Consider the following 27,471-nt stretch of genomic DNA (forward strand, 5'->3'; position numbering starts at 1 on the left):
AAAATTGGCAATAAAATGAAAAGTAAACTGTTTATTGTTAATGCCAAATACAAAAATAAAACTTGAATTTTATTTATCGGGATGTATTTGGGTTAATGTTTTAACTAAACAAATCAGTTTCAATGACAGGGATGTAATTACTTTTCCTTGGATAAAAGTTCATTATATGGAGCAACTGATGTTACAGGTAATCCTTGCTTAATTAGGGACCTGAGCCTAATTAGGACACTAGGGACCAGAAAATTCAACATTAAGTGGGACGGTCATTAAGTGAGGCATCACATGACCACACCCAATTTTACATTTTTGCAGTGGTTGTTAAGCGAATCACTGTGGTCATAAGTTACTTTTTTCAGCACCGTCATAACTTCAAACAATCACTAAATGAATGGTTATTAAGCAAGGATTACCTGTATTTGTAAACCAAGATAATCTAGATTTAGCCTATTTCTGTTCATTTTTTGTTGCTGCATAGAGAGAAAAGGTTTTCTTACAAAAATATCAGCATAAGAAATTTCAGCGTTTGACTAGCAATTTCAATTTTTAAAATATTTTTTAAAAAGCTATACTCAGACATTTGTAAGTTCTGAATAAAGAAATGTTGATGAAATCAGTCAAATTTAATTTTAATTTCTGAAAACTTGTGCCAGAAGCAGCAGTGATATCAGCAGCCCTGAAATTAGTTTTCTCTTTTGTTTTCACCTTTTTCTGTACCATCTGCAATTGTACCAGTATGGTAGCCAATTATCCATAACTGGAAACATGTTCACATTATATAGCTATTAGGCATAATCAAAAAACATAATAAAAATGTATACATATACTTAGGGGTATAGATGAGGGTTAATAGCATGGACTTTTTCCATTGTGAATGCTGGGCTGAAGCCACTGAAGCACCTATCTTCCTGCCTTTGCAAATCTGGTTTAATTCCCACACAGCTCAATAGGGCTTACTCCTAAGTAGGTGAGCACAGGATGTCATGATGATAATCAAGCGGGCCTTTGGGGACATGTATACACATACGCACAAATACTGTACTGTCTGCAATGTGGAAAGTGAAGACAGAGGGAAGGACTCAATGCAATTGCTCTTACACTGTTAGAAATGTTTGTTGGAGTTTGGGCAGGCAGAGAGTCAAGTTTTGTAGGCATGCATGTCGTGAGAAAACAGCAGCCAGTTGTCTCCTGTGTGGAGCATTTGTGAAAGTTGGTGATGTAGCAAGTGAGAGGGGAAGAACAGCACTGAGGTGGGAGCAGAAGCTGGTCGGGTGTGTTCGAGGTTTTTTCCCCCTTAGTTCTTGCAGAGTTTTTTCCTCTCCTCAGTCCTGTGGAACCTATTTAAGTCTTTGTGAAACCCCATGTTCCACAGAACCCTGTCTGAAAACCCCCAATCTAGATCCCTTTCAGTCAGGATTCAGACCAGGGCATGGGACAAAAACAGCCCTGGTCATTCTGGTGAATGGCCTTCATCAAGACCTGGAGGGTAGGAGTGTGCCCTCTTGGTCTTTAGGCCTCCCAGTAGCCACTGATATCTTCAACCATAGTATCCTGCTTGATTGATTTATTTTTATTAAGTCACTGGAGCTGGGTACTATTTATGTACTCTGATAGCAAAAGTCAAGATTTTAACAGTGTGTCTGCCTCAGATATGCCTAATGAAAATAAAACAAAGCACATTTAAGTTTTATTTTTTATATACAGAACATATGATTAGATAAATTACAATAAAAAATGAGTACACATTTCTGCAAATAATCTTCTGCTTTGCTCCTAAAACTATAGCTAAAGGTATGATTGAAACAAAGCAACAATGGTGTCTGCAGCAGGAGGAGCAAATTATGACACATGTGCAGAGATGTAATTGTAAATGCCACAATTAATGCCGAATATTTGATGTAAATATGTAAATACATAATTTCCATGAGAGCCAGTTTGGTGTGGTGGTTAAGGTGCTGGCTTGGAAACCAGGAAATCTAAGTTCTAGGCCTGCTTTAGGCATGAAAGCCAGTGGGGTGACTTTGGGCCAGTCACTCTCTCTCAGCCCAAGTCACCTCACAGCATTGTCATTGTGGGAAAATAGGAGGCAGAAGTATTAGGTATGTTCACCACCTTGAGTTGACATATACACAACAATTACATTATCACACGTGTGTCATCATTTTAGTGTCACCATGAGTTGCTTTGGACATTATTGGGGAGTCAACCTTTACTCTAGATATTAACAGATCTTGTTAACAGGTCTTAGAATGATTTAAGAGTAATTTTTAAAATTAATTTAAATTCCCGGTCTCGCTATTAAAAATCACACCTCTAATATAAGATTCTGCATAGAAACATCACTTTAAATAGAACCTATGCTTATTCAGGGCAGTTTTCTCTTCTGCCACTGGAAGCTAAAGAAGAGTTGGGCATTTATTAAACTTTTCATCTTTAAAACTGTAAACAATGTCACAGCAAAATACATAGCACTTTAAAACTACTGACATGGAGGCACAGTGGTTCCCTGGAATCAATCTCAACTTTTTCCTACACTTAATGGAATGGACGAAGGGAGCTAAGAAGCACAGGGGCTATCACAGAAAAGAAGCTTCATGTTCTCTAAGTCCAGACATAATATACAGGTTCATAAAAGCAACTGCCATCAAGTACTTCTAATTAAGTGTCAGATTATAGCCTTTATAATTTCAGAAATTATATTTAAGAAAAGTGACATATAAATAAGATCCATAGTTTAATTGCACATGCCCAGTTTAATACTTTCAAGATATAATTTGGCACATTATTCCATAAAATTCCAAAAGAACATTAACAAAAACATACACAGGTAACATACAGAATTGTGTGTCCATGAGTATCTCATAGAATGGGTGTGCAAAATCATATTTACATAAGCCTCCAGCTGACTCATCTTCTTTATCTTTCTCTTTAACTTAATTTGTTGAAGATGTTTAGTGGAACAATTGGTGAGGATTCTCAGCTCACAGGAATGTACAAGAAATAATATTTAATTAGAGGCATCAAGTGCAGGGAGGAGCAGGATGGCTGTGAATGCAACCCGGACAGCAGTGCAAGGTATCATGAGCAAAAAGATCACATTCAACACAAAATGCACTATGACAGACTTTACAAATATAGACCTGAGGGAAAAAAGGAAATTTAAAAGTTACATCTCAGCACATCATAGCATTGTTAATAAGATGGCAATGATCTCATTTGCTTTTTAAAATTTTGCTAAGCAAATGATAATATTCTATTTAATATAAGCAATAATCTTACTACATTATAATGAAATCTGGCTTATTCCAATGCCAAGATTGAAAATAATTACTTTTAAGGCCTACAGTCTAATGTGATATACATATGAAGTCCCAAAAAAGATGTTCCTAAAGCCTATTTGTACGGACGTAAAATAAATATAGAATAGTTTATCAATTAAATTTAATAAATACTTACATGGTGATCTCTGATTTCCCCCTGGCATCCCTGACAATACCTATTTTAAAAAAAGTATTTGCAAAGTTCTATTAGGAAACCCATATTAACCTTATATTAATCTTTTTATTCCAATTTACTACCAGAATTAGAAAAGGACTGGTGCTGCCATTGTGTTATTAATAATGCCATGTAATCCCTTTATTTAAAATAAATGCAGAAACAGAATACAGTGGTTTCCATATAGAAAACTTTAAAAACTGTTAACTGTTAAAGGTGAACAGCCCTTTAGGGATTCACAAGTTCCAACCAACTGTGTTCCACTGCCTGGGAAGAATGCAGTAAAAGGCCCTCCCTTGTGTACCAAAAAAGTGGAACTCTACCTCAAACCCTAAATTAGTCTTAGAAACAGTAATAAACGGAGAATCAAAATAAATCTCATCATCTACTGAAAAAAGATAATTTGCAAATATTTACTTAGCAGTGAATATGTTATGTGTTTTATACAAGAGGCTAGTTAGGCACTTAACTAGAAACATTAAAGGGTACAACATTTATCTGAAGAACAAAAGCCCTGGGATTTGGACTGATGGTACCAAGTATCTTTTGCATACCTTTCCCCCATATACTGCTCCAATGGGACTTCCTCAAAGGCATCCAAAGGAAATAAGTGATGATACGATCGAGCCAGATGTGGTGCAGACACTAGTGTAAGTCCTACATAAAATAAGTTTTATTTATATTCAAGCTTCTGCCCCTCATCCCAAAATAGTATGTCCAGTATATAAAAGCAGTTCAAGTTTATTTTTATCCATGTAACATTGCAAGTGAGTAAGCTGAAGCCCCAGATCTTATTCTGATTGCCTAAAAGGGAACTTTCTGAAGTAAAAGTGTGATCATGAGCATATGCATACTGAACTCCACTCTTGACAGAATAGCCACAGCTAATCTAATATCTGTGATTAATTATCATGATTTATAGATCAGTCTAATTTCAGTCATAGTTGGTGAAATATGGAATTCATTCATTCAGGTGTTATCCATTCAGAATGTCTTATATGCCCTGCACACAGCTAAGGGATTGTTGATGTTTCTATGAATCATGGCAGATGTAGGTGCACGTGGACTTCCCATTCTAGTAAACTTATCTTTTTAACAGACCAGTAACACTTTTTAAAGTATTATTTAAAAATACTTACACAGAGATGTATCTTACTATTAAGTCATAATTTCTACTTAGCACATAAAAAATAGGACAATAAAAACTGTAATCATAAAACTATAATAGTCCATTCAAGTATCTCAGAACATACTTGTACTCAAATTTCGCAATATGCCAAACTGCAAAAGATCAATTAGCTAGAAGTGTTTTGATCATTAATGAATGAACACTCATTAATGATCATCATAGATAAACAATAAACTGTAATTTTGAATACATGAGAAAACTTTAATCAGCTCTATGATGTCAATTTCTTGTTGTATTAGTACTTCTAGATGCTGCTCACTTGAAGCTATTCTGCATTCATTCTGTAAACAAATTGCTTCTACTTTAAACTGCAGCAGAATCTTTTACCACTGTTCAGACTTTAGTAGATTAGCAATATTTGAGTCGGATTTTTAATCACTCAAAGGTTAGTAGCCTACTTGGAACCTATGTACAGCTTAAAAGTGTAATTTTTCTAGGGTACATGACACATTTGAAACAACTGAGACTTAGATTTTATTAAAGGTTATGTAAGATGGAGGAAGTGCCATCTAACTATAGTAGAAATGTTGCAACTACTTTGTGGCAATGAGGTCTCATTCCTTCTTGTTTCTAACTATAAGAACAAAAAAGGAGAACATACTATTATGACATATTACAGTAGACATGTATAAGTGCCCTGATACTCACCACACACTTTGCATTCCACAGGGAGCTCACAGTATTTGGCTCTACACTGGGGACAGAAATATCCTCCTAGTGTAAGGCCTGGATCATTACTGTTTTCCAGATGCCTGCACAGAAACATAGATTGTTTCCTGAATAGTTGTGTTGAATGTGTTTGAATTATTTGAACAAAGTGGAAGGAAATATTATATTAAGCTTCCACAGGTAATATCATAATTCTTAAAGAAATTGCCATACTTAATGAAATCATAACTATTAAGGGTTTCCATTTTACATGGCATTTTTCCAGCAGTTATACTACATTTTACTGGGAAAATATCAGTCTCCTGCAAAGGATAAGATGCTAAAAAAAGTATCAGGATTGTTCTCAGTTGCAAAATAATAACTGAATTATTGGCAATAAATACATCTGAAGACACTTATAAACCTTCGATTCATTTTTTAAAAAATATTTATACTTTTAGAATGAATAAAAGGGGGCTTTGGTGAAAGCCAATTATGCTTGAAATTTAAAAATATGTAGAAAAGGGCTACATCAGAAAAAATGTATTTGCAGTTTTCAATAATCACTTCCTATTTCTGTTAGCTGAAAAAGCAAGACTGAGTTTGCCTATTACATTTACAGAGAAGATTAAAAAAAACATGTATCATAAGCTGCTCAGTAATCTGACATACCTTAAGATTGCGTCCTATGAAATGCAACATTTAATACCGTCACCTCTTACTTACGCCATGCTAAAAGATGGTTTTGCATCCTGATCAGCCATCAGTGCAATCGTGTGCTGAGGAAAGCCTATGTAAGAAAAAAATATTTAGAAAGATTGATGCGGTCCAAGTTTGCATTCAGGCAAGATATGGGGCATAACATCCTATGATTAGGAAACCACAATAGTTCATGTTCCAATTTATGCAAATTCTGAATGAACAGGAGCATGCAACTTCTTTCAGTACAGCCCTTTCTTTACAAAAGAAAGGACTACACTTGGTACACATGATTACACATTACACATGGTAAAATGAGCTACCATGAAGACATTACATGCTGAATCCAGAAGCAAAAGGACAGGGCAGAATTTTACCTCTGAGTTTCCACAGTATGGCCTGCACTTCCCATGTTAAATAAACAATGGAGTAAACAACGTTGCATAGAACATTTATGAAAATGCTGTGTGTTCAATACTGAACTCTTAAAAGAATGCTTACCCATTCGAATAAGAGAACTTTCAGAACTAGAACTGGCTGGTGGTGGACTGACATGATGCATCAGGAGTTCCTTATAATGGCTTTCATCTAAAATAACATGGTAAGTTCCTGCCATACAAAAAATAATATAGTAGAAGTTATATCAACTGCCTGCAGATCTGAGCAAGCTTGCTTGATTGCCTGGGAAGAGTGAGAACTGTCCACCTATAGATTTGTAAATACGATTCTTTGCAAATAAAGAAGCTCTATAAAAATGAGAGGTACTGTTTTCTCTGTTGGTCTAGCCAATACATAGAGAATTGTACACAGAAGGAAGAGTGAAACTGTTTCTCATCACTTATCTTTGGACTTTTTGCAAGGCCAATTAAAAAGTAGCAATGAAACAGCTGTAATAATTTAACTGTGAATAGAAAGACTTATATCAATTCTATTGCAATCAAAAAGACGCAGAAAGACCTGGACAAATCTGATTGTCAGATGCAATATATAATTTATAAAAATCAACTACTAGGGATTTTTCACCTTTTTCACTTTATTAAAGTTACCACATGTTCCTTATTATCTTTTCTTGTATTATCAGAAAAAATTAAATCAGTAATCTAATATTTGCTGCATGGCAGTTCAAAAAATACATATTTTAAGTTCCTTGGGGCTACACTGAACACACTTTCCATCATGCTGTTGCTGTTGTCTCAATGTCCTCTATCCCTCCAGGCAGCAATAAGCCACCAGAGGCCCAGGGCTGCAGTCTAGCCCCAAATCTCTCTTTGCAGCACTCAGCATGGTTTTCTGCCAGTTTGATGTTGGAAACACTTTAAAAAAGAACCCTGGAGAATAAACATTAAAATAGCTAACATGGTTTAAAACAAAAAAAAGTCCATAATTTCCCTCTAAAATGAAACTTCTTAAATCACATCACCAATCTCCTTGCACTATACCCCTCCCACTGCCATTGTTAGACATCCAACATCTGTTTAGTGTTGCCCACAACCATCAAAAGTTTTGTCAGCCATGCTTCAGATGCACAAGAGGAGGGGGAATTAGTTTTGTGAATGTTCTCCAGGTTATTAGAAGTTCAATACCCTGGAATATAATTGATGATATTGCAATAGTATTTTACAGTACATTGGTTATTGAACACAAACCAGAAACACATTAAAAGTATGTTAGAGAATGGTTACAAATCAACATTCTTTATATTGCATGGTCAAGAGAAATACAAAACTTAAAAAAAAAACTTTCTATAAAATGATTTTTGCATCATTTTCTTTGGTAAAAATCCATATATATTTTTATGAATTCATTATATATACAAGCATACATACCACCAGTTTCTCTGGCAAGCACAGTGCAAACTCGAACTTCAGCAGAAAGGCCAATAACAGACACTCGGATCTTAACTGATTTTAAGCACTTTGGATGAAAAAAGACAAAGAAATGAAACACACACACCACCAGAATATAAAATTATAAAAGGAAAAAAAAAACTTCCAATTGTTATGACAACCCAATTAATTATTTGTCAAGCTGGCCCAGCATTCATTTACCATTAAAAATAATAAAATAGAATAAAATTCTGTACCTTAATTAGATCGTATATATTTGAAGGATCGCATGTTGTTAGGCTGCTGAGTATTACTAAAACTTCTCTGCTTGTATGTCCTGGCATGTGCCTAAAGACAGTAAAAGATTGATTTCTAATAGTTACAAGAACAAAATTCAAATACTTACAAAGAAAGTGTGTGTATACAAGTGTGCACTGTTTAGTCTGAGAGTGATAAAAGAGATAAAAACACAAATGAAAAAAATCATATGGGATTTTGCAATTTTCCAAAACCATTAATAACAAGAACAATTCTGTAGAGCTATTCGAACACACTCTTACTTAATCTCAGCAATCATACACACCTTCCAGCCACAAAAGTTGCCAGGATTTCCATGTGTTAAAATCCAACAGAGCTAGAGGGAACAAGGTTGGAAAGGGCATTCTAGTGTCTTTATATTTATAATCTATCAAGAACAAATTAAGGCAGCCATTTTGGTATGCAGGCAAGACATACATTTGCCCAGATCGGATTTAACAAGAAACTATGATTTATCACTGAAATCAAAAGTCAAGAGAAGAACCAGAGCATGTGAAAAAATGAAATAAATATTCAAAAGTAATTAAACTTTTAAATTCAAAAGTAATTAAACTGCACTGCCAATTTTTAGCCCTTTTAAGATTAATTATAATTAGTACAATCTCTTACTGTTATTTTACAATAAAATTCAAAACAAAATTCACTCTTATATTTCCAACATATACTTACTTTAATGTCTGGGTGGCCAAATTTAAGGCATTATACAGAGAAGGCTCTCCTAGACAGGTCATATCTATAGCTTTTTTCAGAGTCGTTATATGTTTCCTTGGGTTCCCTATGAAAAAAAATTAACCTGTCATCATAGATTAGCCTCCTAGGTCACTCCCAGGCTACGAAAAACACTCCCTTGGGAGCTATATTTGGCTGTCACACACTCTGCCTTTAGAAATTAAAACTGCATTTTAATGTACATGTTGTTACAACATCAAGTGCACATAATATTTGTATCAAAAACAATGGCCATTTCAGGAAGAAATATAAAAGATGAAGATGAAGAAATATGAAGAAACATAGAATCAATACCTGAAAGCTCAGTCAGTTTTTCAGCTCTTTTACTCTTAGTTACAATGATGCCAATCTGCAAGAAATGTATCTGCGGTTAATAGGATTGAAATAGCAATGAAAATTACATCTGAGTAAAAGATGTGATTATATTTCGATAACAGGCAGAGCAGGAAAGTTCCACATACAGAACACTATTGCCCCTCCTTGTATTATGATAGGTATTGCTGGGAAAAAGACTTAACAAAAACAGTTATTACAAAATATTTAGTAAAATGCTTTATGAAACATTTTTTTTTTTATAATGTTTTTTTTATTTTTACAACAAACACAAAACAAACATGAACAAACAAAAACATAAAAAGGCATAAAAAAGCATCTTCCATTTTATACCGTGTGTCAACCAGTTAAACTCGTTGGTGCCCCTTTCATAATCTTAAATTCTCATATCATCTATTCAAAAATATACTTATATACTTATCAATTAACAATTATTAATCATTCATAGCTAATCTATAAAATCATATATTACAAAAAATTTTAACTTTCAATAGGATTAGTAATACATCTCCATCTATCTATTATATGTGTATATATATAATAATTAATATCAAATTTCTATTATAAAATTTCCTAATCTATTACATTACTATATTTTCTCATCTAATCATTAATAAAAACAAATCCCGTGTCATATAAAATTGCTTATCTTCTTACTCTAATTTCAAATCTCAATTTAACTCATCTCTGCACATTCCATAATTTTGAATAACTTCCTCCTGCATAAGTACTTTTTAATTTTTCCAATTCTTAAGAGTTACAATTCTAACCAATATCAGTTACAGTATCAATTACAATTCTAACCAAGTTACAATTCTAACCAGATTTCACTACATGTTATACAATTTTTAACTATATATCTCAGATTTATACTTTATTCCAGCGCTTGCATAATTTTGAGTTCACCCTTTTCATTCAATGTCCCAAAATATCTGGCTGTTCATTCCTTTTTCTATATTATTGGATAAGAGAAAGCAATAATAAGTGTCCTTTTGAACATTCTGCTTTTGGAAGCTTCTGTCAGTTCCATCATTGTTGTATTCCCCTGATTTTCTCTTTAAACATCTGCAATAGTTTCTTTCAATATTGTTTTACTTCTTCTTTTTGTACATTCTCTTAGTACGATTTTCCATTATAATCTTGTATAATCTTTTTCTCACCCTCAGTGCCAAGAACAAATCTGTCTCTCTTCATTTATCAGTTGATTAACCCTTTTAATTCTCAATTTATAGGCCTCACAATAATTCCGTTTAATGTTTCTGATTTCTTGTACTATTTCTTCCTTTTCCAATGATCCCGTTTTATGTTTAATTAAGTCCATTTTAGCTTTAATATCTTTTTTTTTTTTTTTTGAGAGTTTCTGCAGCTCTTCTTCCAATTTTTTATAGTCATCCTCAATAGTTTAAAGATCTTTTTCTGCATTGTATTTCTCGTATAGTCTATTATCTTGATAAACCTTCATTGAGTCAAAGGATTCTTTATCTTTGTTCTTGCCAAAAATAAGAGAAAAAAAGAAGCAAAAGGAGAGAAAAAAAAAAAAAGGAAAAATAAAAAGAAAAGAAAAAGAAGGAAAAGGCTAAGCCTCTTTAAAAAAAAAAAAAAATCCATCTGGGGGGGGAATAGAAAGCAAAGCAGAGCTTCTAGCAGAAAAAAGAGCTACTGCCACTAATCAAGGCTCTTGTGACTGGCTCAAACTTTCCATCTTAATGTTTTCAAAGTCGCTTTCAACTCCACTTTCTTGTTTATAGTTACGGATGGCACCTGTATAAACATGCACATCCCACTATCTTTTTAGAAAGCACAGGGTCTTTGAGCGTGCGTCACAATGAAAAAAAAAAAGCACTAATTCGCGCCTCTAAATGGCAGTGCAACTTTCTTTCATTTACTTTCTCTTAACTCCACTTTCCCCATTTCAAAGTCAAAAAGATATAAATTTCTTATAACAATAAAAAAATCTTAGTAAAAAAAAAAGGCTTAAAATATAAAGTTATTGAGTATTAAAAAGAGAAAGCCAATCCAGTTAAAAATATATTTTTTTAAAAGAAAAACATCTTGTCAATTCCACTAAAAAGGGAAAGTTGAAAAGAAAAATTTTCTCCCCCTTCTTTTTTTTAATAGGGTTCAATCTCGCCGCTTAATCCACTTTTCTTCACTTTTAAAAATCTCTTTAAGTTACTTAAGGTGTTCTCTAAGAATAGTTGAATAGTAAAAGTCCATCTCACCCAGTTGACACCCTTCTCTTCCATCTTCCTTTGGAGCTGTCCCGGCTTTCGCAGCCATTTTTGGCTGCCTCTCCTCCACCGGCTTCAAGAGCTTCTCCCCGGATCGATCTGGGACTTGCGGCGTCCCTGAGATCCGCGGGACGCGCCCTTTGCGTTCGCCATCTCTACGGGACGGCTTAGGTCCATCGGGACCGTCCGGGCGAGGAGATATCGGCTGCCATCCTGGGAGCCCAGGATCGCCCGCCGTATCGCCGCGACGCCAGCTCCGCCCTCCCTTTATGAAACATTTTGTAGTCTGCATATTTAATTCCATTATGTAAAGGAGTTATTTATTGCTTAATTGTGCTATAAAGCCATGGGCTCTGATAATGCAGATTTCAGAATCCTAAGGAATCATTGTTTCGCCCCCCCCCCTTTTTTTAAGTTTCTAGTTTATATGGCTACAAAACAGGCTTGATAGATGCTGCCTGATGAAATCAGAAGCCCAGGAAGAAAGGAAATCAAAGTTAGGGCTTCAGGATATTATCAAGCACTGCTTCTGCATGATCCAGGAAAAGAAATACAGAAAGATTAATTACATTTATGTAGATTGCAGAAGCAAGCTGTTTTTGGTCATTCTAAACAATTCCAGGAATCCAGTTGCAACAATTGGGAAAAAAAGAAAGTATGCTTGCTTCCTCAACTCCAAATGGTTAACTAATCTCTCTCACTTTACCAAACATTAGAAAAAAAGTTAATTACAGGAATGGCTGCCCTACATAATTTCAAATCCTACATGATCCTTTCTTCATATCTTCCATCATGCATTACCTGCTCCCTTATCCAATAACAAGTGTTACTACAGAATTAACATCCACTGGAGCTTTGATTTTTGCCAGGGCAGAAATGAAAGTTATGCTAGTGATTTTTAATCTTATTTTAGTACAACATACATACTGCTTAGACATTTGTTTTGTACTAGAATCTTTTTCCAGGACTCCAAAGCTTATAGAGTTATGTTTAAGACAAAAACAAAGAGAATTCATTTTTGCCATCAGTGTTTCAAAGGAAAGTGTATATTTTAAACAGATGAAGGTTTATTTCTTTCAGTAGCAACAATTCTGAAACTGTATTGTTTTCAACTGTGCACATACCTGGCTTATAGGATTTTGATCAAAATATTCTTCAACAAAATATTCCAGTAACTACAGAATGAGAAACATTAAAACAATCTATCAAATACTATTTTATATCATGCAAATGTATTGATTTCTTTGTATTTCATTATAAAAATGCTCTTCAAACTATTTTTTTAAACGTAACTATAGAGGTTTAAAAATATATCTAGGAGTTATTAGCAAAAAATACTATTACATCTAATCATTATATTTATGAAAATAAGTATACTTCAAGGGTCAGCTTCTTTTCAAAAATTATGTTCCCAGTTCTACACAGCCCACATATTTAGTTAAAAATGATTGTAAGTGGAATTATTGACTGCAACTCTCATTGAATTTAGCAGGACTTGAAATTGAACTGATGTGTTTATAATTGCCTTGTAAAACTAAACACATTTTCTAGGATTAATTCCCAGTGAAATCAAAGGGATTCCTAATATGCTTGAGATCAAACTGCATGCTGATTCACTGAAGCAAAGCAGGTTAACATATAACCCACATGATGGAAAGCTGCTACAATATAGTTATCTTAAATATATAAGTACCAATTTCAATAGCTTCTATCTTGACAGAACAGGGAAAACAATAGTGAGCAATTTACTATGTTTATATATTTCACTTTCCGAATGATCTATTATGTTATTTCTTACCCTCCACTTTCAGTAGAACAAATCTGCCAGTTCATAAAACTAAGAAATGGTCACAGTTCTATGGTCAACAGTAAGAATTTGGGTCTCCAGTCCAAACCCCAGATTCCACTTGTTATACAGATTTTGAGCTATTTTGAATTATTTAAAAAATGATTACCTTTAAGGTACAAGTTAATCTATTAGGTTTTAAATCTTGATCTTCCATTGTTCTTGATCCATCTACTACTACATACAGGTGGCGCATCTGAAAAGATTTTTTAAAGAACAAACAAACATAAAACCAATATTACCTATACTATTGTACAGGTAGTCCCCGGGTTAAGAACGCCCAGGTTACAGATGACCCATAGTCAGGAACAGAACCTACCGTAGCAAAATGTGAGTTAAATACACAATGGTTCGAGTTCATATACTACTTATACAGTATTATACAATAATACTGTTCTGCCCTACATACAAATTCGACTTAAGGACAGACCTTGGGAATGGAATGCGTTCTTAAACTGGGGACTTACCTGTACTCAAAAAATATTAACTTTATGTGGAATGTAACCTACAATGACAAAATATATTGGTTTTCAAAATGGTTGATTCTTTTGCTGTCATTCCTTTAATGCAGAACTACAAACTGCAAACCTGCAATACACTTGTTTAAGATCTACTGAAGTCAAAGCTCCACTGAAAGCAAAGAAACTAATCCTGAATACTAAGCATGGAGTTCAGATCGCAGGTATCATGGACAGATTTTGTGAGGGCTCACCCTAACCTCTTCGCCTGAAGCATTATAAAATACACCTGAACTTGTCCAAGTAATTTATTACTTACCACAATTAAAGGTAAATGGATTGATAATATAACTGACCCTTCCACACTGAAACCCAGGCAAGAGGCTTCCATCCCAATTTTCCTACTTCTTTTAATATGTAAGTTCAATTTAAGCAATTTTACTTTAAGCAAAAAGTTTTTGAGGCAATGAGGAAATGAAAATATACCATCCCAAGTCGAACTTGTCCATGATGTTCAAAGGTTCTATAAAATAAGAAATAAGTATTGTAATGGTTCACGTTGCATGGTCTGTAGGTAAGCTGTTCATATATTTTAATTTGTGCATTTTCTAAAGGATAGATTCCAAGTAATTCATGCCTTGATCATTACCCACCTGGATTACTGTAACACATTCTATGTGAGGCAGCCTTTGGAGATTAACAGGAACCTACAACTGGTCTAGAATAAGGTGGCAGGACTGCTGGAGGGTCAGTTCCATCACTGCAGGGTAACATTTCTCCTGAAATTACTGCATGAGTTACCAGGTCCAATTCAAAGCACTGTTTATGACTGAAAAAGCACCTTAAACAGCATAGCACCAGCATAGCATCATCTTGACAGAATCAAATCTGTCAGTCCAGTGAGAATAACTTGGCAAGGAGTGAATTGAATACCCGTAAGAAAACAGGCCTGTTTGCTGGCAACCTTCACATCTTGGAACTTTAGCTCTCAGAAATTTATAAAGTTCCCTCCCTCATGGCATTTATAAGATTATTGAAAACTGGAAAGCTGAAGTAACACACTTCCATCAGTACTATAGAGCTTTCTCCTCCTATCCTCTTCTTCACAGAGGGTCCCACATCCCTTTGGAGCTGTATTTGAGGTGCATGGGGAGGTTGCATCTCCTAATGTACTAACACCCATATTCTGCCCTAAGGTTTTAGTTACTGATATTTTTTTTTTAGATGTACTTATTTTAATTGTTTTTTTTTTAAAGGCTGCCTACGCATTGATGATTCTGAGCAGTTTACAAAGAATTAAAACAATAAAAACCAACCATACAGGGAGAAACAAATCAGATGTATTACACTATTGATAGTGCTTAGGAGAACAACATATAAAAGTAATTCAGAGTCTGCTGGAAGAGCACATATTAGTTCCTTCCTGAAAGCCAGCAAGGTGAGGGCCACATGGACCTCAGGGGAGGTAACATTTCATAGGACAGACATGGCAACAGAGAAGGCATGTCTCCTGGGTCCTATAAGGTGCCATTGTTTAAGTGATTGGACCTAGAGGATGCCAAGCTTGTCAAATCTTATCAGACAGGTAGAAACATTTGGAGAGGCAGTCCTGCAAATATCCAGCCACTGTACCATGAAGGGCTTTATAGACGACCACAAGCTCCTTGAATTGCACCTGGAAGCCTAATGGTAAACAGTGCAGCTCATGACAGAGTGGTGTTACATCATTGTACTGAGGTGCACCACTCACACCACTGCATTCTGAACTAGTTATAGCTTCTGGGTGGTCTTCAAGGCCAGCCCCATGTAAAGTGCATTGCAGCAATCTAGTCACTTGGTGACTAAGACATGAGTTACTGTGAGAAAAGCCTCCCATTCCAGGAACAGACACAAGATTTAATGAATTGTATATAATCCTGGAATTCTAAACCGAATGAACAGCAGAATTAAATTTCTTAAAAACAAATGTTGAAAGTTAAAGATGCAGTATGTAGAAATCTGTAAATAAAATTAATTTGCAGAGAAAAATTAATTATACAATTTACTTGAATAGCTAAAAATTTATGTTGCTTAAATGATTTTGAGTAGCTGTATTAGGCTACATTCCATTATTTGTGCTACTTACTTCAGAAATGTGTAAAGAAATGGCACCTTAACAACTTTCTAATGATAATGAAATGCAGAAGGTAACACTACAGGTATATAGTTTTGTGTGTTTACTCATATATAAATCACATCAAATCAACTGATTTGAGACACATTGTAAAACAAATCACACATATCTATATGTTAACTGATATTACCATGTCATTTTAACTGGTTGTTACAAGAATCTGCTATCTACAAAGTATACATGAATTCAATTTTTTCCTCCTCAGTCCAAATCTCTTAACCTTTTTTGTCATGTGACTTCCTACTTATTTAACGTTAGTAGTGACTCTCTACCTGCTTAATTTTAAAAATCACTCTCGAAGCCTTTTTCAGCTGAACAATGGGGTAAAATATTTCAAATAAATAAATAAATATTACTAGGAGCATATTTTGGAGTTTTAAAATAAAGCACTAAAGATGAGGACAGTGCTACATTTCATTATCTGACTGGATATAACTTCAAACAAGGGACAGCTGAATATTCCACATCCAAATGGAATGAATTTAACTGCATTTAAATTCAAATTACACACACATAAAATTATATCAATATGGATTTATTTTGAAATACTATATTCAATTAGTGCTTACCGTTTTCGCTTGGCCTTGAAGAGAATATCTTCTATAGACGCTTTTAATGATCCAGATTCATCTTCTTTAAGAACTTCCCTAGAAGCAAAAAGAAACAAAGAACAGTAAGAATGCTATAATGTACACACAACTGGACATCACGTTTTTTTTTAAAAATGGAGGAAAAACTAAGTGCTGAAACGGCAAGCTTACCATGTTCTTTCATAACCCCCTTCCCATCGTTTGGTTCTTTCAGGTTCATCATCCATTTCTTTGAGCCAATGTCTTCCTAGTTAAGAAAGTAACAAAAATAATTATCATAATCTAATTAAAAAGATTTTAAAACATTGTACTGATAGCCCCCCCACACACACATATATGCACACACAACACATACATACAATGATAGAAAGCTAATATAACCACACCCTGAATTGTACTGAGAACTAAATATATATGGCTGTGTTCTCCTTGATTCAGAAAAATGGTTATTTTCAGTTTAGTGTATATCTGCTACATGGAAAGCATATACAGTCAGGTCCAGAAATATTGGGACATTATTTCTGGACCTGACTGTAGTTCTTAAGACTTAATAGAGGCCATAAAATTCACTGTCACCTTTCATATCCGTTCAATCAGAATTTTGCTAATTTTGCAAATTTGTTACTTTAACAAATTAGTTTACCTGTAGCATTTGCATCAACTCTTGCTACCCTTTCCTTTATACAGTCAGATCCAGAAATATTGGGACATCAACACAATTCTAACATCTTTGGCTCTATACACCACCACAATGGATTTGGAATGAAACAAACACAATGTGTGTTAACTGCAGACTGTCAGCTTTAATTTGAGGGTATGTACATCCAACTCAGGTGAACGGTGTAGGAATTACAACAGTTTGCATATGTGCCTCCCACTTGTGAAGGGACCAAAAGTAATGGGACAATTGGCTTCTCAGCTGTTCCATGGCCAGGTGTGTGATATCCCCTCAGTACCCCAATTACAATGTACAGATAAAAGGCCCAGAGTTCATTTCAAGTGTTCTATTTGCATTTGGAATCTGTTGCTGTCAACTCTCAAGATGAGATCCAAAGAGCTGTCACTATCAGTGAAGCAAGCCATCATTAGGCTGAAAAAACAAAACAAACCCATCAGAGAGATAGCAAGAACATTAGGCGTGGTCAAAACAACTGTTTGGAACATTCTCAAAAAGAAGGAACGCACCGGTGAGCTCAGCAACACCAAAAGACCCGGGAGACAACGGAAAACAACTGTGGTGGATGACCGAAGAATTCGTTCCCTGGTGAAGAAAACACCCTTCACAACAGTTGGCCAGATCAAGAACACTCTCCAGGAGGTAAGTGTATGTGTGTCAAAGTCAACAATCAAAAGAAGACTTCACCAGAGTGAATACAGAGGGTTCACCACAAGATGTAAACCATTGGTGAGCCTCAAAAACAGGAAGGCCAGATTAGAGTTTGCCAAACGACATCTAAAAAAGCCTTCACAGTTCTGGAACAACATCCTATGGACAGATGAGACCAAGATCAACTTGTACCAGAGTGATGGGAAGAGAAGAGTATGGAGAAGGAAAGGAACTGCTCATGATCCTAAGCATACCACCTCATCAGTGAAGCATGGTGGTGGTAGTGTCATGGCGTGAGCATGTATGGCTGCCAATGGAACTGGTTCTCTTGTATTTATTGATGATGTGACTGCTGACAAAAGCAGCAGGATGAATTCTGCACTGTTTCGGGCAATATTATCTGCTCACATTCAGCCAAATGCTGCAGAACTCATTAGACGGCGCTTCACAGTACAGATGGACAATGACCCAAAGCATACTGCAAAAGCAGCCAAAGAGTTTTTGAAGGGACAGAAGTGGAATGTTATGCAATGGCCAAGTCAATCACCTGACCTGAATCCCATTGAGCATGCATTTCACTTGCTGAAGACAAACTGAAGGGAAAATGCCCCAAGAACAAGCAGGAACTGAAGACAGTTGCAGTAGAGGCCTGGCAGAGCATCACCAGGGATGAAACCCAGCGTCTGGTGATGTCTATGCGTTCCAGACTTCAGGCTGTGATTGACTGCAACGAATTTGCAACCAAGTATTAAAAAGGGAAAGTTTGATGTATGATTATTATTCTGTCCCATTACTTTTGGTCCCTTAACAAGTGGGAGGCACATATGCAAACTGTTGTAATTCCTACACCGTTCACCTGAGTTGGATGTACATACCCTCAAATTAAAGCTGACAGTCTGCAGTTAAGGCACATTGTGTTTGTTTCATTCCAAATCCATTGTGGTGGTGTATAGAGCCAAAGATGTTAGAATTGTGTTGATGTCCCAATATTTCTGGACCTGACTGTATATGAAAACAATAACTGCATTCTTCCACACATAGATGTGGTCTTCACCCATGTTAAACAAGTTGTGCAACCACTCTATAAACAAACTATACCTATATTTCTAACATTACCTGAGTTATAGCATCTATAACTGCAGCTTTTATGACTTTTCTCACAGCATTTATGATTTACCTTTTCACCATTTCCCCCCTTTGGGTACTAACAATTAAGCAATAATTAGCAGGCAATCTTGCATGTGCTTTTTTTCTCTCGTCTAGAGCATTTTTCACTTCATCAACCAAGCCAGCATCCTTTTTCATACTTGGATTAATATAATTTCACACACTTCTATGGCACTCTCTATCATAATTCTTTTCCTTGCATTCCAAGGAACTTCCACAACTTTTTTCTATTCCTTCTGTTGGGAAATAAGCCAGTTACGTTAGCATCACTATTCTTATACATCTTATGCATTTGAGTTAATTCACCATCAAAGAGACCAACTTGTGAACAATCGCAAATTTCAGCTAGGTTTTTAAACTTCTGTCCCTAAGTCCCTAACCCTTTACCACGTACATAGGAAAAATAATTACTTTTGACAAGTATATCCCTGGAATTTACTTAACTTAGAGGGCAATGTGTTAAACTTTTTTGACACATCTTATTATTCATAAAAGTTTATAAAATCACAACGTAAAAATAAAGTAGTATACAACCAGTAACTTTAAAATGTGATTTGATTAGAGGTAAAGACGTGATAACCGGATTGCGGGCTGCAAGGAGAACTTCAGAAACTGAAAACAACGCAATACTTGTAACACCAAACACGAGACCAAAACTTTGACCAAAGACTGCTACAGTCGAAGAAAAGCCAGTCTCTATCATGTCTGATGGGGAAGGTTCGCTTTCTAGGAGCAGCAGGACACATTTTAAGAGAAAACCATTTTGCACTCACAGCGTTTCTCGGCTGACAGAAAGAGTAAAAGAACCCGGAGCGGGAGGGATTCTTCAAGCCTCCTTTTCTTCGTCAAAATCTGGAAAAACGAGGAGACGAACAAGACTGCCTCCCTCCTCCCTGAGAGAACTGGCAAACAACCGAACCAGCAAAACCGCGTCCCCTCTGATTCGGTTCCCCACTTTAAATATTCCGGACGCAGAGCAAAAACGGAGCATAATAGTTCCGCTGAAAAAATACCTCGTGATAGAGGGAAAACTCCATAGAGGTACAGGAAGTATGGTATTACCTCTTTGTCATTAACCTGTGGCTTTGAAAGGCTAAAGGGGGCCTGCTGGAGGAGACTTTCTACAGTACCCTCTTGTTAGGGAAAGAATTCTGCTGAACCGAAAGGGGGTTGTTTTGGGTAATTCTAGCAAAGATATAATCCAATTCTGAGTTTTGGATTTTTCCCCCCTCCCCAGCACAGCATCGTTCTCCTTTTCGTTTTTATGTGCAGTACTTACGCGTACGGTCACTAGACCTTGGGTGGGAGCAACCATAAAGAAATGGCGCAGGTCATGGATTGCAGTGCCATTGTGACTGGACACAAGTGTATCCCCGCTCCCACCCGCCACGCTGCTGCAAAAGTTATAGCAAAAGCGGAGGACCGGCTCAGCTTGACTGAATATTTTCCTTTCCACTGGCTAAAAAGAAAAAAAAGACAGATTCAGAGTGTCATCTTATACCCATATGTTGACTGTGTTAAGTACACAGAGATCTTAACATCGTTTAAGTCAAGAGTATGGCTGATTTCTGAAGATGCAACTGATTGTTGGATTGATTTGACCTGACACGGAGGGGGCAATTTAAGGAAGACGAATGGGTATGTGTAGGCAGGGTGTGGTTCAAAAGCCACACTATCTGCCTCTTACAATAATCTGTACCATCAATAGTGGAAGTTTGTAGTAAACCACTCTTCCTCAGCCTCAGGTTGCTTGACTCTACCCCTACAACTTGCAGTTTGGAAATATGGGTTATACAGTACTGTTGTTGGACTTTCATAGGTAATACTATTTTTTTTGTGTTGGGAAAGGGATAACAGACTTTTTAAGGGAGCTATCTAAAATCCTGTGATTTTCTGTGATAAAATTCCATTAGGAATACTTAAAAAAAAAATTCCTAAGTGTATAGCAAATTGCCTATGAAATGCAATATTAATTTTAAGCAACATGATGATCAGATGCTCTTATCTGGTCAAGGTTTGAGGGACATTAAGTTGATCAGTGCAGAAGAGAAGGTTTTTTTCCACAACACTTTTGGAACTGTGACCATTATACTACAAATACGTAGAATATCTGGATACCCATTTGTTCTGTTTGAATTCTGACATTTCTCTAAGTGGGATTTATTGCTCTGAGGTTTAGTCTAGTTTGGCAAGGATGATTTCCTAGGGTTTGTGTATGTTTATCAAATACAGGTGAAACTCGAAAAATTAGAATATCGTGCAAATGTTCATTTATGTCAGTAAGGCAACTCAAAAGGTGAAACCAATATATGAGATAGACGCATTACATGCAAAGCGAGATATGTCAAGCCTTACTTTGGTATAATTGTGATGATTATGGCGTACAGCTTATGAAAACCCCAAATTCACAATCTCAGAAAATTAGAATATTACATGACATCAATAATACAAGGATTGGAAATAGAACAATATCGGACCTCTGCAAAGTATAAGCATGCATATGTACATAGTACTTGGTTTGGGCCCCTTTTGCAGCAATGACTGCCGCAATGCGGCGTGGCATGGATCCTATCAGCCTGTGGCACTGCTGAGGTGTTATGGAAGACCAGGATGCTTCAATAGCGGCCTTCAGCTCCGCTGCATTATTCGGTCTCATGTCCCTCATCTTTCTCTTGGCAATGCCCCATAGATTCTCTATGGGGTTCAGGTCAGGTGAGTTTGCTGGCCAATCAAGCACAGTAATCCCATGGTCACTGAACCAGGTTTTGGTACTTTTGGCAGTGTGGGCAGATGCCAAGTCCTGCTGGAAAATGAAGTCAGCATCCCCATAAAGCTCATCTGCGGAAGGAAGCATGAAGTGCTCTAAAATCTCCTGGTAGACGGCTGCATTGACCCTGGACTTAATGAAGCACAGTGGACCAACACCAGCAGATGACATGGCTCCCCAAATCAACACAGACTGTGGAAACTTCACACTGGACTTCAAGCATCGTGCATTGTGTGCCTCTCCATTCTTCCTCCAGACTCTGGGTCCTTGGTTCCCAAATGAGATGCAAAAGTTGCTCTCATCAGAAAAGAGGACTTTGGACTACTGGGCAACAGACCAGTTCTTTTTTTCTGTAGCCCAGGTAAGACGCTTCTGATGTTGTTTGTTGTTCAGGAGCGGCTTGACAAGAGGAATATGACATTTGAAGCCCACGTCCAGGATCCGTCTGTGTGTGGTGGCTCTTGATGCACTAACTCCAGCCTCAGTCCACTCCTTGTGAAAGTCCCCAACACTTTTGAATGGCCTTTTCCTGACAATCCTCTCCAGGCTGCGGTCATCCCTGCTGCTTGTGCACCTTTTTCTACCACACTTTTCCCTTCCACATAACCTTCTATTGCTGTGCTTTGATACAGCACTTTGGGAACATCCAACTTCTTTTGAAATTACCTTTTGGGGCTTTCCCTCCTTATGGAGGGTGTCAATGATGGTTTTCTGCACAACTGTCAGGTCAGCAGTCTTTCCCATGCTTGTGATTCTTACTGAACCAGCCTGCGCAACCATTTAAAGGCTCAGGAACCCTTTGCAGGTGTTATGGATTCATTAGCTGATTAGAGTGGGACACTTTGAGCCTAGAATATTGAACCTTTTCACACTATTCTAATTTTCTGAGATTGTGAATTTGGGGTTTTCATAAGCTGTACGCCATAATCATCACAATTATACCAAAGTAAGGCTTGACATATCTCGCCTTGCATGTAATGTATCTATCTCATATATTGGTTTCACCTTTTGAGTTGCCTTACTGACATAAATGAACATTTGCACGATATTCTAATTTTTCGAGTTTCACCTGTATGTGTTTGTGTAAGATTGTGTGGTTTATTTTAAACCACTCTTTTGACTTAAGTAATAATGGATTTTCTCTAGAGAACTATATGTATCCCTTCTCTGGGACCTTTTCAAGAGATAGTCCCCACTGGCTCCCTTTCTGCCTCTGCATTAGACATACATTTCCTAAAAGCAGTGATTATTACTTCTATTCTTAAATATAATCATATGATTTATTGTGGCAATCCTCTCCACTGGGCGTAACCAAAACTGCACAAATGTGTACTGTATTGTGAAGGACAGTGCTAGAGAACAGTCATTTTTCAGAATGTATATAGTAACACCCATAAGTTTCAAAACTTAGAATGGAATTTTCATCCCATGATTGATGTGGGATTAACATTTCAGGCAAAAGATTCAGGAAGTTCCTGAGATAGAAATTTGTTCTCAGCTCTAGTAACAACACCTCATACATTCTCAGTCCTTGAATACAGAGTGTCAGTGGCATCTTCATAATTTACATTACAGTGGAAATGTGTAAGGTATTAAGTATTTTATTATTAATATAAAGATATTAAACTGGATGCAGGGGGATCTTCTGTTTAGATTATGAGTATGTCCAATTGGCTGCATTGGAAACTCAGAACTTGTACTTTCCAAATTGTCAAATACAACCTAATTCATGTTAGCATACCTTCCAACCAGGACTGTATGGATTGATAATTTTCTTGATCCTTTCAATTGCCCAGTTACTGAACTCATCAATCTTTTTTATTTTTTTTAATTTTAATTTGACATATTTAATATACACAATTAAGGAAATATCATTAAACTTGGAAAAAATAGAAACCAAACCAAAAAAAAATATCCTATTTTGCATGACAATGTGGTTTAAAACATTGATGAACAGTATTTTGCTTAAAGAAAAATGGTTTACACTTCTTAAGGATTACTGATTACTGAAGGTGAAGTTTGTACTTGGCCTTCAAGTGGTAATTTGGGAATGACACTCCGTAAAGAAATTGGTAGGGTCAGAACAAAAGTGAAACTGGATTTAATTTCATTCACACTTAAATATAATCAAATGCTACTGTGGTTAATATAATTACTCTGCAATCATTCAGTTAATAATCATTCTCTTCGTCACAGTAAAAATTACAATTTTCCTATGTTTTTGGTGACTGCATCTAATGCTTTTGGACCTACATGGAGCCTTGGGACTCAGGTTATATACCTCTGGCTGTAGAGGCTAATAGCTTATACTAATCATACACTTCAGTTTTAATATATGGCTCAGCAACTTCAAAGCAAACAGACCTTGTTATCACTTAGCTCAACCATCATGACTGTATGGCTCGGTATAATTGTGGGCTTATATAGATCCATCCATCTCTTCAGAGGTTAAATAAGCTAATTTAAATAATTTAAATTAACTAAATAAGCTAATTTATGCAGGAAAGTTTAGGGGACTGTACCACACTTTTATGAAGTTGCAATGTTTTTGTTATTGCCTTTGTTACACAAATAACTGTCAGGATAGCTATCCTTGAATAATGAAATGATTTAAGAAGGCAGAAGAAATAAAGGAAAAAATAGAAAAGTCATGATATAAAGAAAGGAACTTAAATAAACAAGAATGGAACACAAACGTTTGAAAAGTTTTTAAAAATCCTGAAAAGTAGTTCAGTCATGCTTGAAACAGCTGACAAAGTATGTTGTATTTAGAAAGTTACAGTGTGATTTGGCACTGGAGCATATTACCATCAGTCTGTTGCCATAGACAGATCACTCTTTGGTTGCCTTCTGCCTCACTGGGGCCACCCATCTCCACAAGGAGAGAGGGCCTATTTGGCTGGCTTGCCCCAGGCAACTGATGGACCCTGTTGGGTTCCATAGGGAGCTTGGGGCTTTTCCCAAGGACCTGTCAAGCAGTGTGGCCAAGGCCTTGGCTGCAGCCTGGAATAGGCATGTGACCAGATTGGTCCTATGCGGCCTCTCTCTATGCACCAATCCCAGGGTGCTCCTTGGTTTTCCAGAGAGCTCCGAAAGATGAAAAGCCAGAAGCAATGCCTAGAGTGCAGTTGAAGAAAGACAAAGAGCGAATCTGACCGAACACAAGTAAGAACCCATATTCGGGCCTACATTATGGTGAAAAGAGCGGCAAAATGTCACTATTTCTCCACTCATTGCGTCTGCCGATAGCCACCCAGCAGCCCTGTTTAGGGTGACCTGCTCCCTATCGGGGGGTTGGGGCCACAGGATTATCTTCGGGACCACGGTGAGGAATATCCATGCTATCTGGCAGACAAAGTCACTCAGATTCACTTGGAGTTGGACTCTGACTGGGAAAGTCCTAATGAATTGCCCAGGGAACAGTCTTGTGATGTTATGTGGGCTGAGTTTGATTCTGTTGCACCTGAGGAAGTGGACAAGGTCCTTATGTCTGTTAGTCCTTAAGGTTGTTTGTTAGATCCTGGCCCCTCCTGGGTTATTAAAGCAGCCTGGGAGGTGGCCACAGGGTGGGTTCATGTGGTAGTTTCAGCCTCTTTGAGAGAGGGGGTGGTCACACCAGCCTTGAAGGAGGCGGTGGGACGCTCCCTCCTCCAGAGGTTGCCGCTGGACTCTTCCCTGTTGGAGAATTATTGGCCAGTTTCCAACCTCCCCTTTCTGGGAGAGTTGTGGAAAAGGCGTTGGATGACTGCTGCAGAAGATCTTGAAAGAAATGGATTATCTGGACCTGTTTCAGTCTGGCTTCAGGTGAAGTACAATAGAGAGGCAATGTTGATCACACTTGCTGATGACCTTTGGTGGAGCCAGGATGAGGATGGTGCATCCAACCTAGTGCTCCTTGATTTGTCAGCGGTTTTCGATACTATCGACCACAGTATCCTTCTGGACTGGTTCCTCAGCAGTCGGTTCCAGTGTTGATTGGGGGAGAGATCATGTCCACAGCCCCTCATGTGGGGTGCCTCAGGGCTCAATGCTCTCCCCTCTCCTGTTCAACATTTACACATGCTGCACAAACTGTCAATGTCTTGACCCAGTCTCTGGAGGCTGTTCGAGTCTGGATGGGGCAGAACAGACTTTGGCTCAATCCTAACAACTGAGTGGCTGTGGCTGTTTGAACCCCTTAGGTTGGGGATGTCACCATCCTTGATTTTGGATGGGACTGCACTTCCCTAGTCAAGACTGGTGTGCAACTTGGAAGTCCTTCTGGACTCACAGCTACTACTCAAAGACCAGGTGGCAGCTGTGGCCAGAGGGTCCTTGCACAGGTTCATTTTGTGCACCAGTTGCGCCCTTTCATCGACTGGGAGGCCCTTCAGACAGTCACTCACGCCCTGATCACCTTACACTTGGATCATTGCAATGCACTCTACAGGGGGCTGCCCTTGAAGACAGTTGGTTCAAAATGCAGTGGCACGAGCACTAAGAGGCACCTCTCAATGTGCCTATGTATCACCACTGCTAGGCAAAGTGCATTGGCTGCCAGTTGGCTTCCAAGTGCAATTCAAGTTGCTGGTTATTACCTATAAAGCCCTGTATGGTATAGGGCCTGGATATTTGAGACCACTTGCCTTCTCTGTTGCGGCCCCCACCCTGTGGAACAGCATCCCCCCAGAGATAAGGATGGCACCCTCTCTCCTAGGGTTCTGGAAAGCCTTGAAAACCTGGCTTTGGTATCAGGCCTGGGGCTGATGTTCGTTGTTTAATGGCTCGTTTTGTTTTGTGGGTTTTGTTAGCAAAGTATTTTAGTCTGGAGCTCGGTGGCCAATAAATTTAAATAAATAATGTTTATAAAAGCTGTTACATATTTTGCTAAAAGAAAATGTACAGATACATGAGCAAGCAATAAGATATTTGAATGCACATTTAGTCATTTGAAACAATAGCCATCTATCCTGGCCTGGCAAGTAGAGAGGAGATATCTTCTATTTTGTTTTCATTTCCCAGATTTCTGGTGAAAGTACAAAAGTATGAGAAAGCTTTCTGCACCACTTGACATACTTTAATGTAGGCAAAATATACATGTTGGGAAGTTTATTGTACTTGTTGATTTAGAGAAAGTATATGATAGGCTTGAATTATGTGATATATTAGATCAATATGGAATTAAAGGTTGATTGCTGAATGCAGTAAGAATAATATGTGATGGGAGTAAATGTGTGTAAGAATAAAAGGAATGCTTAGTACTGTTTATTGTACTTGTTGATTTAGAGAAAGTGTATGATAGGCTTGAATTATGTGATATATTAGATCAATATGGAATTAAAGGTTGATTGCTGAATGCAGTAAGAATAATATGTGATGGGAGTAAATGTGTGTAAGAATAAAAGGAATGCTCAGTACTGTTCAGTACTGAGCAGAAAGATAAGAATGTGTAATGTTCCCTTGGTTGTTTAATGTATTTATGGATAAATGTATGAGGAATGCTTGTGGTGACATTGGAGGTGTACTGGCTGGGGACATGAATCTATATGTACTTTTGTATGCAAATGATACCATGTTGTTGGCTGAGAATCTGAATGTTACATAAATTGTTGTTGTTCAGTCGTTGAGTCGTGTCCGACTCTTCATGACCCCATGAACCATATCACACCAGGCCTTCTTGTCCTTCATTGCCTCCCGGA

General features: G+C 37.1%; 1 protein-coding gene across 1 annotated transcript; it reads right to left on the reverse strand.

Annotated features, from left to right (window-relative positions):
* Window positions 1-87: 87 nt before the first annotated feature.
* GTF2H2 (general transcription factor IIH subunit 2) lies at window positions 88-19,968 on the reverse strand. Its single transcript, XM_088129948.1, has 16 exons — window positions 19,800-19,968; window positions 16,704-16,779; window positions 16,512-16,589; window positions 14,256-14,292; window positions 13,421-13,507; window positions 12,590-12,640; window positions 9,196-9,250; window positions 8,842-8,947; window positions 8,112-8,202; window positions 7,855-7,942; window positions 6,530-6,637; window positions 6,056-6,119; window positions 5,330-5,433; window positions 4,047-4,149; window positions 3,454-3,493; window positions 88-3,137 (listed from the first exon to the last, which is right to left on the reverse strand). Exons 2-16 carry the CDS (start codon window positions 16,757-16,759, stop codon window positions 3,018-3,020), a joined length of 1,188 nt encoding a protein of 395 aa, XP_087986074.1. The 5' UTR covers window positions 16,760-16,779; window positions 19,800-19,968; the 3' UTR covers window positions 88-3,017.
* Between the last annotated feature and the right edge of the window lie 7,503 nt (window positions 19,969-27,471).

The sequence above is a fragment of the Python bivittatus genome, unplaced genomic scaffold (assembly GCF_059951505.1).
Source record: "Python bivittatus isolate LINGU-HERP-01145 unplaced genomic scaffold, Pbiv_v1 ctg000850_np1212, whole genome shotgun sequence".
In the NCBI taxonomy this organism is placed as follows: Eukaryota; Metazoa; Chordata; class Lepidosauria; order Squamata; family Pythonidae; genus Python; species Python bivittatus.

Excerpts from the sequence above, each read along its gene's own strand:
- GTF2H2 (XM_088129948.1), bottom strand. The coding sequence starts at position 16,759 with ATGGATGATGAACCTGAAAGAACCAAACGATGGGAAGGGGGTTATGAA. Across the intron at positions 7,943-8,111 it reads ATATATACGATCTAATTAAG|TGCTTAAAATCAGTTAAGAT; the intron begins GTACAGAATTTT and ends TTTCATCCAAAG. Across the intron at positions 6,120-6,529 it reads AAGTTCTCTTATTCGAATGG|GCTTTCCTCAGCACACGATT; the intron begins GTAAGCATTCTT and ends TTTCTTACATAG.